Source organism: Capsicum annuum, chromosome 3, assembly GCF_002878395.1.
Source record: "Capsicum annuum cultivar UCD-10X-F1 chromosome 3, UCD10Xv1.1, whole genome shotgun sequence".
Lineage (NCBI taxonomy): Eukaryota > Viridiplantae > Streptophyta > Magnoliopsida > Solanales > Solanaceae > Capsicum > Capsicum annuum.
The window spans coordinates 225356913-225371018 of NC_061113.1; the positions used below are offsets into that span (position 1 = coordinate 225356913).

At 33.1% G+C, this 14106-nt stretch overlaps 1 protein-coding gene across 1 annotated transcript; it reads right to left on the bottom strand.

Annotated features, from left to right (window-relative positions):
- Positions 1 to 1519: 1519 nt before the first annotated feature.
- Positions 1520 to 10303, bottom strand: LOC107863168 (plastidial pyruvate kinase 2). The gene is made up of 12 exons (XM_016708975.2): positions 9801 to 10303; positions 8385 to 8672; positions 6184 to 6349; positions 4980 to 5114; positions 4749 to 4859; positions 4557 to 4645; positions 3930 to 3992; positions 3620 to 3795; positions 3141 to 3243; positions 2866 to 3014; positions 2354 to 2462; positions 1520 to 1997 (listed from the first exon to the last, which is right to left on the bottom strand). Exons 1-12 carry the CDS (start codon positions 10050 to 10052, stop codon positions 1890 to 1892), a joined length of 1749 nt encoding a protein of 582 aa, XP_016564461.1. The 5' UTR covers positions 10053 to 10303; the 3' UTR covers positions 1520 to 1889.
- Positions 10304 to 14106: the final 3803 nt, after the last annotated feature.

A 14106-nucleotide genomic window follows, 5' to 3' on the forward strand; every position in this document is an offset into this window, starting at 1 on the left:
CTCCACAATTTGACTAGAAAAATAGACAAACAGTAGTACTATATCATGATAAAGAGAAAACTTTTCTAACTTTCTATGCAACATGGTTGTGCAGGGAAGAGACTACTAAGTCATTCTACTACTTGCAATTGGAACCTCCAAGAGAAAAGCACAATAGAGCTTTGATTTTGTTAATTTCTAAACCTGTGTATATATTGTTTACAAATATTGTCTCTCTTGGTTATGTTACTTTGCCATAGCAATCTGCACTTCGGAAGGTTGAAAGCACAGAAACAGTCAATTAAAGCCTTTGCTTTGCAGAGATCTGAAATTCGAAAATTTATATTAGTCAATTTTTATTAGTATATTACTTTTACTCCTAATAACTTTTGCAACGCACAGAAGCAGTCAACATATTACTGTCGCAGAATATATTAGTATATTACTTTTACTCCTAATAACTTCTCTTTAGTTTTTATTAGATTTAGGGTTAATTAGTAATGAGCTTTAGGTGATTACACTAGAATTCATATATATTAGGTTTAGAGTTTATATTTTATAATAAATAATATGTATTTTAATTTTTATATATCTAGGTGGAAAAGTACAAGTATATTTGGTAATTCTTAACGGGTTAACGGTTTATCCGATAAGGAAATTAAGTAATCCATCCCCACATCGATAAACCATTAATTATAAAAGTTCAATCCGTTCACCAACCGTTTATCCAATAAGCCAACACCAATAAATCAATAAGTCAATTTTGTGGTTGGCTTATTGGATATGGTTCGATTTTGAACAACCCTAAATTCTATGTTCAAATAGCTTTATTTCTTTTTTATCATAGCAAGGGCAGGAGTTAACAGAAAATGACAGTTGGAGTAAGATGAAATCAAATTTTCAAATGATTAAATTTTAAAATTTTGTAGTTTGACTAGTAAACTATGAAACTGGTAGAATTTAAAGAATCTTAAACAAGCTATGCAAGTCAAGTCCATGAAAATCATAGTTGAGAGCAGCTACTGTTAAATGTTGGTTGCTTTTTCATTAGCTTCGACTGTGAATGATGGATACAGGTGGATATTTTCACATTTCCAATTTATATTACTTAAAAATCGTAGTTTAATTTGGACATTAATTTAAAAAAAGAAAGATTTTTTAAATTCACACTCTTAAACATTTATAATATTCATGTAGCTATAAATTTTTTAAAACTTGTGATCTTAAACCTGTCACAAGATCCATGTACCAATAAAAGTCATCAAGGATAAAATGAAATATTTCTGTTAAATAACCAGTTAAGTTTTGCAAAACGAACACATACAGATAATAGTGATTCTTTTAATAAACAGTGCAAAATGTACACACAGGTTCTTCCTCCTCATCACTTTTATCCATATACCTACTAAATGCGCATGCAAAATGGGAAGAAGATTCGGTTGTTGTAGAACGGTACGCATCATGAACTTATTCTGTCTAGATTTGGCTGTGAAAACGTCGGATCACTTGGAGATGGTGAAGGCAGTAACTAAAACTTCACTTTTTATCAGTGTAATAACCTTTATAGAGGTAAACTTAGTAATCAACTTAGATGCTTCTTCATTACATCTGTTTCGGAAGAAAAATAGCTCACTCCAAGAATCTCCTCATACAACAACCACATTCAAAGTGCTGGCTTCATCCGTGTCTAAGAGAAAATCATAACATGGTATCCTAGGCCAAAACATACAGAAGCACGAAAAAGATACGATAAATATAACACCCTAGCAATCTTGCAAAAAAATATTCTTGATAACACCGGTGACTGAGATCTATTCCTAATGATGGCTGAAGCGTCAAGCGCCCAACTCTTAGTAGTAATCCAACTAAAAAGACGATGATCTTAAGCTGGTACCAGGCTTTTCATCTGTCTAGACTTTCCTGACCTGGATATTGTGAGTGGACTGGAGCCGCCAGATTGGCTGCCTGCCACTCTGAACAAGAGCTACCTGCTCGCCTTCCTTTACCATCCCTTGCTTCTGTAGATTGATGATGGGTTAAAATGATAACAGGAACACAACGTCACGTAAAATTGTAGTAATAAAACACACTTGCAACATAAACATCCAGATCAAATCTATTTAGGAGAATATCATGGATGAAGAGAGGAGGTCTAACTAGTTTATGGAATTGATTATCTGAATTATCATATCAAGATTTCACTTTTAATTATAAAGAGCAGACGCTAGTAGGCTACACGTCATCTGACAAATCATCCATTCATCCATGACCATGATATGAGCAATTTCAAGCATTTGTTCTTAGCATTTCTCAATGCATAAACTGTGTATTGAGCAATAACTATAAATGAACATGTGCTGAAAGTGAATCTCACCTGCAACAAGGTCAATGCACTGGTGAAAGTCTCCTCAGCACAATCTAAGAACTCCATATATATTGGACATACGCCTTGGTATGAAGCCAGTCTCTGTTGAATTTTCTTACTGCAGCCCAATCATGGAACAAATGATTAAAATGCACAAACTTGATAAAAATCATTCATAAGGTTCTTCCCAGACTTTCATAAACATAACCAAAGGCAGCAACTAAGTATTCCCAAGTTGCTTATGTGCTGAAAACAGCAACTTTATTATCTTTAAGAGAATACTATCTATGTTTCCCTAGGTGTCTTTAAAATGCATTTAAGTATTTAACACATTCATCTTCTACATATCAATTACTGATATCAAGGTCTGACCAATAGTGTGTGTAGTGCTCATTCAATTGTAAAAGCAATAACATTGTCAGAAGGACAATAAATTATAATGGTAATGAAACCAGTTCCGCTAAAGAATTTTGTCTTCAAACATTGAACATCAAAGTTTGACCAGTATGGTAAATACTCACTCATTAGTAAAAGCAAATATAGTGCCAGAAGGACGATAATGGCTCAGTAAGATGGCCATGAAACCCGTTCTAGTGAAGACAACGATTGAGGTTCCAAGAGTGTTGGACATCATGGTTGCATGGAAAGCGAACATCTCGCTCATATGGTTCTGCAAAACATAGAAAGTTTTAGCAAGTATTAGCTCCTTCAGACAATATATTTCAAGAAAAGGATGGAGGTAAATATGTAATCTACAGATGAAACTAAAGTAGTACACTACAAAAAGACTAAAAACCTTGAAGGCTTGGCCTAGATTTGCAGGGGTTTCACCACCAACAATAGTAGCTTCAGTCCGTAGTGACACAGTGTGCATAACTTTGACAGCTTTCAAGGGAAACCTGTAACAAAATATATCTAACTTGTGAGAGATGCGGATAGGTTATAAGACAATTTATGGAAGAAAATTTTCACTTCTGGACTTTGGTACCCAAAGCTATTAGATTCACAAAATAGGATCCTGACAGAAACACTTATTACTCATGAAAGAACCTCAGCACAGTTAATTGGTTCCAAACTAAGATCTACCGAAGAGTAACCCTCAGCTACGTTACATGGATCTCTCATTTGCATAAATAAATCATGTCGAACAGGTGTGACATGGGTGTGGGCACACTGCAGGAAAACGTACTGCACTCTTCAACACAAACCTATATTCTATGCAAAAGGCCACAAGTTTAAAGAGATAACACTTAAGTGCCTTGAATAGTAACTTACTTTCCGTGAGCTGTTTCTCCAGAAAGCATAACAGCATCAGCACCCTCTCTAACAGCAATTGCAATATCTGATACCTCTGCTCGAGTTGGGGTGGGATGGACAATCATGCTTTCCAGCATGTTGGTGGCAACAATGACAGCTTTTCCCATACTTCGGCAAATATTGATGATCTCTTCCTGTATATTAAGATATTTCAATGAAAGGAGAAACAAAGAATACATGGTCGAGACCTCTTAAGAAAAGGTAAAAACAGCATCCAGTTTTGCATCCTTGCAGTAGAATCTACAAGTACAGTGTTGTCGACCTTTACCTGCAACAAAGGAACCTCCTCAATAGGCAGCTCTGCCCCAAGATCTCCTCTTGCAACCATCGCCTGAGTAAAACAGTTAAAACCCATTAATTTGGGTTATTAGAAGTATATAAGGAAAAGGACAGAAGACGCAAGCTATGATCCGGAACAAACATGCAAGTAGTAAGTCCACAAAAAGCGGTTCATTCCATAGGTGTAGGAACTCCAGTGAAGTCTAGGAAATGGTAAAACAGATTACAATATAGTCTCTTGTGGCTGTGTCCAAAACATAGGTGGGTGAGTGTAAAATCCAGTATATAAAAAGTATGGCACTGAAGTATCCTAAGCATAGAGCCTCATTAGAGAGGAATGGATATAGAAGAAACAGCCGACCCCAACTGATTTGGAATTGAGGGTAGTTAATTGGCTGATCTTGTGGGCTTAAATTCTTAAAATCTCCGTATCTTTAAAAGAGAGTAAAAGGAAGAAGAAGCTCCTATTTATTCAAGTACAATCTGTGATTTCCAAATGTTCTGAACAACTTCACTGTATGCCAATTCAGCAATCAAGAAGAGAGAGAGAAAACACTACCGGCAATATATGCCCTGCAACTGAATCTTTCAAACAAATGAAGGCTTAGAGAATTACCCCATCTGATGCAGTAATTATTGAATGCAAATTTGGTATGGAGTCTGCGCTCTCAATTTTCACAATAACATGAATATCGGCACCACAACCTGTCATATCAAAAGAAAATGGCCAGTCAAAAAGTGTTGAAACAAAAATGGATCATTGGCGCTTTTAGTGCTCACTAAAAGGAAATGGACCCAATGGAATTACTCTTCAAATAATTCTTCAGTTCATGGACCACCGCTGCATCTTTGACGAAGGAAACAGCATAAAAGTCTATGTCATTGTCCACTCCAAACTTGATATCATCCCAGTCCTTTTCTGTTGCACAATGTGGATTACTGTATCAGCAAGGCAAGCACCCTTCTGACAGAATAACTATCTCATGCTTTCACATGCAGAAAAGACCTGAATATATACAGAAAAAGGAAGTAGTCTGACCAGTAATAGAGGGAAGTGTGGCACTTTTGCCTCGAACATTTAGATGTCTCCTCGACTTAAGCTCCCCTCCATCAACAACTTCACACTTCACAGATTCTTCTGTCTTGGATTTCACTTGTAAAGACATCATGCCACCTATAGCAGAAAAAAAATTACAACTAGCTAAACGCTGGAAATGTTTTGGGTATATCTACCAAGAAAAATAGATCAAAATAGACACAAACAAAACAACAAAGTTTAGTCATGACAGTTATATGGTACTTAAACTTCCCCTAAAATGACTAGCATCACAATGAAAACAGCCTGATGTGGTACCATACTATCACCCACCAATTCAGCAGCAATAAAACTCAAAATGTGGTATCAACCTTATAGTAATCTGGCCTCTCAGTGGTTTAATGTTTTTGAGCGTTCAAGTACAGACAATTATACAAGATGTCTAGTGCATGTGCAAGAGGGAAATGGCCATGACATTAGCAGGTGGGTACTAAATATCAGAAAAGACTGGTCATCCAGAGATCTAGAATGATAAATGTCTAAATAGTTTCAAATCAATTAGGGAATGTTCGTGAGAACAAAATCCAAGAAAGGCATGCCTCACATTTGACAACACAAGAAATCAGCTAAATTTGTGCAAATCTGTTTAAAAGCAACAGCATAAAAAAAGAAAAAAAAAAACTAAAGAGAAAATCTGAACTACAATAAGGCGAGAAGGATGCCTCTCTTTTTATGGTTTTGTAAGAATGAGATGACTGCCCCTCGATGAGATAAAGTTCACTGCTTCACATAATGAAACGTCACAGCAAACACTCTTCCCAGGGCAGTCACTGTCTAGGCCTCATATCAACCATGCAGACTCAAGTCTCTGGACCTTTTAGGAAATATTTGGTTATAGAGGCTTCGATTATACTGTGTAGTTCACATTTGTAGTCTTAGAAACACAAGTTGTGTCACTCACGCCCTGCACCCCTCCGATTTATGGAGTTCACAATCTCCAAATCGGGAGAAAGATGACAATAAGAATGAAATGGCAACAACAAGATAACCTGCAGGGAACTTTTTCCAAATGAGATGTGCACAACGTTTCATGCCAACTCAAAAAGAGGAAGTTCACAGTCAATTTCAATGTCTTCCAATGACAATCAATATAAGAAGTTATCAGACAAAACTAGTTAAAAGACAGAAAAGAAACCACTTAACATACCATCAACGAGAAGCATGTCTCCTACTTCAACATCATTTACAAAGTCATCATAGTTGACACTGACACAGTCAGCTGTGCCAACCCCTCTCTGAATTGTGAAAGTGAATTCCTGTCCAGGTTTCAATGTGATTGGCTGGGGCAAGTCACCACTTCTAACCTCAGGACCCTTTTAGCACCAAAACAACAAAGCAATAAGAGGCTAAAAAAATAAAAGCTGACCAAAAAGAAAGATCACATCCAGCTAAATAAATAATTATCACGTGATAATGAGTAACGAAGTTGTATTTGATGATACATATCACATAAGAGCAATTTCACTAAAAAGCAACGAACAAACAATTGGTTAACAGTGATAAAGGAATTATCTGAACTTATACATGAGTTGAAGCCTAAAGGAACAATGTTTGCTTTTTTCCTAGTCCAAAACTGAAAGCAATTAGAGGCTACAAAATGAGGACTGGCCAAAAATAAAGATCAGATCCAGCTAAATAGTTGTCAGGTGATAATGAGAGGTGAAAGTTATATTTGATGATACATATCACATGAGAGCAATTTCTCTAATCTGCAATGATCAAACAATTGATTAACAGTGATACAGGAATTACCTGAAGTAGTATATAAGTTGAAGGGGAAGGTGTTTTTTTCTTCCTAGTACTAACTTGTAAGGGACTAATACAGTAAAACTGGAGATGTTCAAAATAAACTGGAAAACCATATAGGACCAAAGAATGAATCAAACTGCAAAAACTTGTAGTTTGATCTGGTACGGTTTCGTTTTAAATTTTTGTTTTTTGTAAAAAAAAAAAAAAAAAAGGAAACAGGCGATACATAATTTGATCAGGTTTTAATGTAAGGAAAAAGCAAGAGCCTAAGACAAATCAGACCAACAATATATATTTACAGCATGTGTGTGAATGCTGTATAGCTATAAAGGCAATATTGCTGCCCTTCTCATTCTATGCAGTTTTCAACTACTTTTCCCAGACAAATATCACTTCTGCTTAATGATGCTTTAGATTTAAATGCAGGGTTAAACTGGATAGCTTGCCGCTCTTTAATTCAATATGGCTCCTGTAGATGATCCTTGATACATGAAGTAAGGATGCTTCTATCTTTTTCTCCCAATTTATATTTTGGCATTTCACCTAAAGTGAGTTTTAGCAAAGCCGTCATTTTTGTTGATGAATCAATTGATCCTAACTTCAGTCTACACTTTTGTTTTTTTTGATATGCATGAGACACGAAGAGATGTGAAACATTTCTTCTCAGAATGAACTCCTTTGGAGCCCTTTTGTTTCCAGTCATAATTGCAGATGTGGTTAGCCCCAGAAACGACAGATTTGATATTTAAACATTCAACGAAAAGAACACGAACTGGTTTGTAGAATTTCAAGTGGCAGGAACAAACAGAAAAAGATCAAAGAAAAACAGTACCTAAACACACTGTGACCAAAAAAAACTGATTTATGCTTGGATTGGTTTGGTTTATAGAGTTAGCAGTTGGCACACAGAGTAGTAGGTGTGACGGAAAAAAAAAACGAAATATGAACCACGAACACCCCCAAGGTGAAAAAACAGAACTACACTCCCGTGACTGTCAAACTGTCATTTAAAAGTTCTGTAGAAGAGAAACATAATACACAAAATAGTTCAATAAAAAAGGAGCTAATTCTCATTTTAACAAATTGCCCAGTCCATTCTAGCTTCAATCAATTTAGATTTTCTGACCAATTGTATTCATTGTCATTCGCACAACTCCCAGTGCTGCTTAATAGGAATAAAGTGAGTTCTATTTTGAACAAATACCTCTACATTCATATTCTTATAAGACTAAATTCATGTGGTGCCAACTGGTTACACTACTCATCGACTCCTAAAATAAGGAGTGTTATGATTGACGGTGCTTGACAACTTTAAAAAGTTCTATATTTTCCATGGCTACCACAACTGCTGAAAGAAAACAAAAGGTCTTTTTTGAAGTCATATAGCAGTATATCATCTTAACAGAACCAATTGCATATCATTTGAAAGTTCAATCAATAGATCAACACTTTGGATGTTAGAATTAAATCTGGTGGAATACTGTCTCCTTTACAAAAAAACAATTTCCTCTTATTTTTTTGAAACTGATAACTTAAAAACAATTTCCTCTTTGTTACCGCCAAACTAGAGCTCACATTAAAATGAAGAAAAAAATTTACCTTAGTGTCAAGCATGATGGCGATGACATTGTCCTTAGACTGGGCATTATATTCCTTAACCAAATCAATGACTTTCTGATGGGATGCATGGTCTCCATGAGACATATTCAGCCGAGCAACATTCATTCCAGCTTCAGCCAGCTTCCATATCATTTCCCTTGTGTTTGTAGAGGGACCAATTGTGCATACTATCTTGGTCTTACGTCTTACTGTAGGTTTAGACCACATGCCCACTGAAGTGTCACCAAGTTGCTGAATTGCCTGAAGATACTGTTGTTGCTCCTCACTCTGAAACATTAACAACCACAATCAATAAGCCTACATTTGGCTATAGAGTCAAAAACAATCCATAAATGTGAATTTATAATACTCACTCCTTTTAATTTGTTTGTTTTACTTTCCTTTTTAGTCAGTTTCAAAAAGAAAGTCCTTTTCTTTTTTCAGAAACTCTTTAATTCTAACTTTCCATTTAACATATTTAAGACCACAAGATTCAAGGACATTTTGGCAGTGTTAATCAAAAGTAAAAGGCGCAAAAAAGCTCTAAGGTTGGTTGGGGATTTAATGTGAATGAAGCGTGGGCTTTGATGAAAAAGAGCGCAAAGGGAGAAAAGAATACAAATATATGTGTTTGGTCTAAGTTAATAATTATAAGAATGAATGACAAATATGTGAACAAAGAAATTGAAAAAAAAATATGGTAAAGTGAAATATCAATTATTTAGTGTCGCCTCTTCAGAAGAGGTTCATTGGCAAGGAAATGAATGCCTTAGAAAATTGATGACGACAATAAAGCGCACATTAAGCGAGGTGAAGCGCCTAAGACGTTTTGAGCCTTGCTTTAGGGCTTAAGCGTGCCTTTGATAACATTGCATTCTGGTACATTCTACATATATTTAGTTCAAGTCCACAAGATTCAAAGTCTTCTTTGATAACTTAGATTCCGAGCCAAGTCAAAACCAAACAAACAAATTGAAATGAAGTAGTAGTAATATGTTACAAATTCACAGAGCTTTTCGAAGTGGCAATTTAAAAAAAAATCCAGTTTACTGGGAAACGAATTGTCTAGAATGTCTACAACTTACCCACCATTTCAAAAAGAATGTCTCTTGGCAACTCTTCAATTTCAACTTTCCAAAACTAACTGAAACGGAGGGAATAGTAATATTTTACAAATCCACAGAGCTCAGAAAAAGCTCAATTTTTGAAGTGGCGATTCACAAATCCTTTACTGAGACTTACATTTTTAAAAACTATTAATGCAACCTATTATCGAAAACAATTTTTCTAAAAAGAAAAACGAAACAGCTAACTAAAACTGTAGTAACAGGAGCACAGGAAGACTCAGAAAGGATAATAATTAAAACAAAATAATTGTAACATAATTAACAGATTAAAAAAAAAAAAGTGAAGGACCTTAGGAACATCTTCAGGAGAAACAGGTAGAACTTGGGGTTCGGCACGTGTAGATCTCCTAGCAATGATCTGCGGAACATTAACACGAACGCCTCTACAGCTATTACTCCTCCTCTTTTCATTCCGACCTAACACTTTCGAAGCAAAACTAGGAGGCTTAAGTTTCTCAACTTGGCTCTGTACAGATCCATTGTTGGGGCTGGAGAACGAACTAGTTTGAATCGAACGACTAGTAGCAACCACTTGAGCCATGTAGAGGGCGAAATGGAGGGAGAATTAGAACAAGGGGAGAGTGAAAAATGTGCGAGGGGAATGAGGAGGGAGAGAGTATAAAAGGCAAAAGTGAAGTGTTGGGGCTTTGGAGAAATCGCCCCTATAATTGGCGGAGATGTCCAAGAGAGAAGAGGGAGGGGGGCCTCGTGCGTAACGAAGCCGAAGGTTTGTTCAACTGTGTTTCAGGAACTGTTGGGTTTTAGGGAAAAGTATACAAATACTCCATATTCTTTTCATTTTAGTCCGACACATTTTATATTTTATAAAATAATTAAGAAATCTTTAATTAAATGATGAATTTTATCATTCATATATAATATTCATTGAGCTTAAAAATAAATATTAAAATTATAATAATTTATATTTAATATATATTATTAATTTTAAAAATAATTAATTATATTTTAATTTAATAAGTGATCAACTAATATGAAATTTTTATTTTAGTAAAATGATTAATTAAAATGAGACGGAGGATGTATGTATTAATTTCATTTGATTTTACTACTAATACTTCGGAAGAATATTTATATATCTAACGATATTTATTAAATTTGGAAAACCATTGAATAGTTTAGTTCATTCAAGCAATAACTTAATTATTTTTCAAGGGTAATACTCTCTTTTTAAAAAAAAATCGAAAGATATAAATTTGACTAACATTTTAAGATATATATTTTTCAATTAAATTGAAAAAAATACAATTTATATTTACTTTTCATATAATTTTTGAATGTCTAAATTTTAAATCTAAAATTTAAATTAATTTAATATAATTTTGCTTTAAAATTTAGTCAAACTGACTTATGAAAAATGAAGAAAGCAAATAAAAAAGAATGAAGAAAGTATGATAAAATTATTTTTGTTATTTACTGTTTCTTTAAATCAATAATCGATAAGTATTATTCGATGAAGGAGTGCTTGCTTGGTACATATTTTAATTGCAATGTATTTTATTAAATTAATTTCATTGATAATGTTTTAAAATTTTAAATTTAATTATTATTTTATTTTTAAAGTAAAAAATATAATAAAATTTTATTAAATTAAATAAATAAATTAGAGGGAGTAACTGCTCTTAATCTATAAGCAGTAGTCCGATTCGTTAAGCGATTTCCCAACAAAATTGGATTACATCGACGTCGTTTTTGTCTGACGGGTCTGATGCATCACGTGATCTTCAATTTCAACTTCTAGCTAAAAAAAATAATAATAAAATAAAATTCTAGCACACCACTTTTGGAAGTTACTGTAAAAAAAAACCAAATACTATACTCCTTCAATTTCTAATTAATTTTACTTATTACAAAAAATAGGTATCCTTTAATACTTATCCTTTCACCAAGTATAAACATAATTCGTTATTTATTTTCACTTTTATTATTAATATTTCATCTGATTCAAAATAGATGATTTTTCGCTTCAGTCTGCACTTATAATGAAAAGAAAGTAAAACATAGATTGTATTTTCTTTTACAATTTTATACCTTAGATATTATTAAACTATTCTTTAAATTTCAGCGATATTAAAATAAAGTCAATTAAGCCACATGCAACTCATAATCTAAAAATATAAATAAAAGGTAAAATTGAAAGAAATTTTCATTATGTCTATCGGAGAATAAACAATTCACTTATTTTGAACATTGAAAAATAACTTAAAGTTCAGTTATTATGAACTAGAGAGAGTAATAAATATGGAGAGATATTAATATAGTGCAAAAAAAAATATTAAGTAAATATGAGTAATAAATAAAGATAATTTCATCAAATTACCTTCTAGTTAGTGTTTTTTTTAAGTGGTGCGCAAGTAAATAAAAACAGAGGAAGTACTTGCGTTTAATGTTATTGTGTATTTATAGATTTCATATTCTAAATTTTTTTAATATCTAAACTCGTACTATACTTTGTAAATCATACTTTGTAGTTTTATGAAAAAAAGGCTTAAATGTGTTATTGAACTATTAGAGATAACTCATCTATGTCCATTATTTAATGATGTGGATCAAAATTTATTTTAATGGGTCTGATTTTTTATTTTGATTTTAAATAATATTGATTGATTTAGATTTGGTGACATGGACTTCTAATAAGATATCACGTGGTAAAAATAATTTTACAAAATTACCGTTATAAAATAATGACACGAATGAATTTTTTTGCAACAACAGGAATAAATCGTTTCTAATAGTTTGATGACATATTTGAATTTTTTCCCTAATTTTATATTACTTAACTCATATTAGTTTGACACTTGAGAAAATATTTATCAGAAGTAATTTAATTTACTAAATTAACCTTATTTATTATGTTTGATAATTTAAAGTTAATTATTAAATATCAATATTTTATATAGTCATTTAATGATAAGGATAATTTTAGAAGAAATAATGATAAACTTTTTTTGATTTTATAAATTTGACAAATAAATTGAAATGATTTTTTAATAAGGGGGCAAATAAAAAAGAGGAGAGAGGGTATAAAATAATGAATTGGTTATTTTGAAATACAGGGGCTTAAATAGGCCTTTCAAACAAAAGGAGATGGGAGGTATCTAGAGAATAATAAAATTAACTTAGCTGGTTTAGTGGAAACTTAAGTAAAGGAGAATAAATTTATTGATAGCTCGAAAAGGGTGGCAACAGTAATAATTATGTTCAGGCTCCAAATGGTAGGATTTGACTTGTATGACAAGAGAAAGAGGAAATTGTCGCAATTTTAGTTTGGAGACTCATGGGCAGTTATACATTGCAAGGTGACTGATAGTAGAACTATTTTTACTGGGATCGTTTAGTAGAGTGTTAGATAAAATAATGCATGCATTAATTTTTATGTATTATTAATATCTTGTTTGATATACTTTTCAATTTATATATAGCCAATACAAGCATTAGTTATACACTCTATTGTGTATTATGCTATGCATAACTAATATCATTATTTTTCTATGTATTAGCAATATAAAACTTTCAACACATGCATTATCTTAAGAAATGACAAATCTACCCTCAGAGCGATAAATTTGTTGCTGACTACTACTAGTAGACTATGTAGATGAAACGACCAGAGTTGGGTTCTCCTGGTTGAATTCAGCTGTCTTCGGTCAGATCTGAATGGAGCAAATCATCGGCGGAGAGCGTTGAGGTGAGAGGTTAGTTGGAGCTCTAAGGTGTCTCCGCTTCGATCGACTTGATGAGCAATTCACAAAAAAGAAGTTGTACGATGGTGTGGTTGTGATATCTTTGCTCGGAAAGAGGAGTTAGAAAGATAAATAAAGGGTATTTAGTAAATAAATATTAGTTTATAAAAAATATAATTTTTATATTATTTTTAATACATCAAATCAAATAATGTGTAAAAAAATATTAATTGCATAATTAATACCACCATAACTAACAGTTCAAACATTATTAATACAAATATTGCTAATACACTCTAGTTATCATTATTTTTATACAATCTACCAAACCATCCCTAAGTGACAGTGGTGTATGACAGCAACAACATGATAGAAAAATACGATGTATGGAGTATAATGGAAACAATGAGTAGAAACTTTACCGACCCTTGGTGCATGAGTGGGGATTTTATTCACCCCTGGATCTTGAGGATATGAAAGGAGGACAAGAAGTTGCAGAGAATGAAAATAAAGACTTACAAGAACTTATGGATAATCTTTGCTTAACTGATATGAAATTAATAGGTGGATTTTTTACTTGGCAAATGGTCATATATGGAGCAAAATAGACAGAGCAACATACTATTCGCAGTGGATCATAACAAATGCATGCTATCACAACACATTTCAAAGAAAACTTCTTTTTTGATCAATCACCAAGTCATATGATAGATATGGCTTCAGGAGATCCTAGAAACAAAAAGACATTCAAATTTTTAAATGTGCTAAGGAGGAAAACTTTCTTTCAGTGGTAGAGCAAGTGTGAAAACGAGAAGTTTAAGGTACCGATATGTTCAAGTTGTGGAGTAAATTGAAACTATGCAAAAGTCCATTAAAATAGCTTAAGCTTGCCAC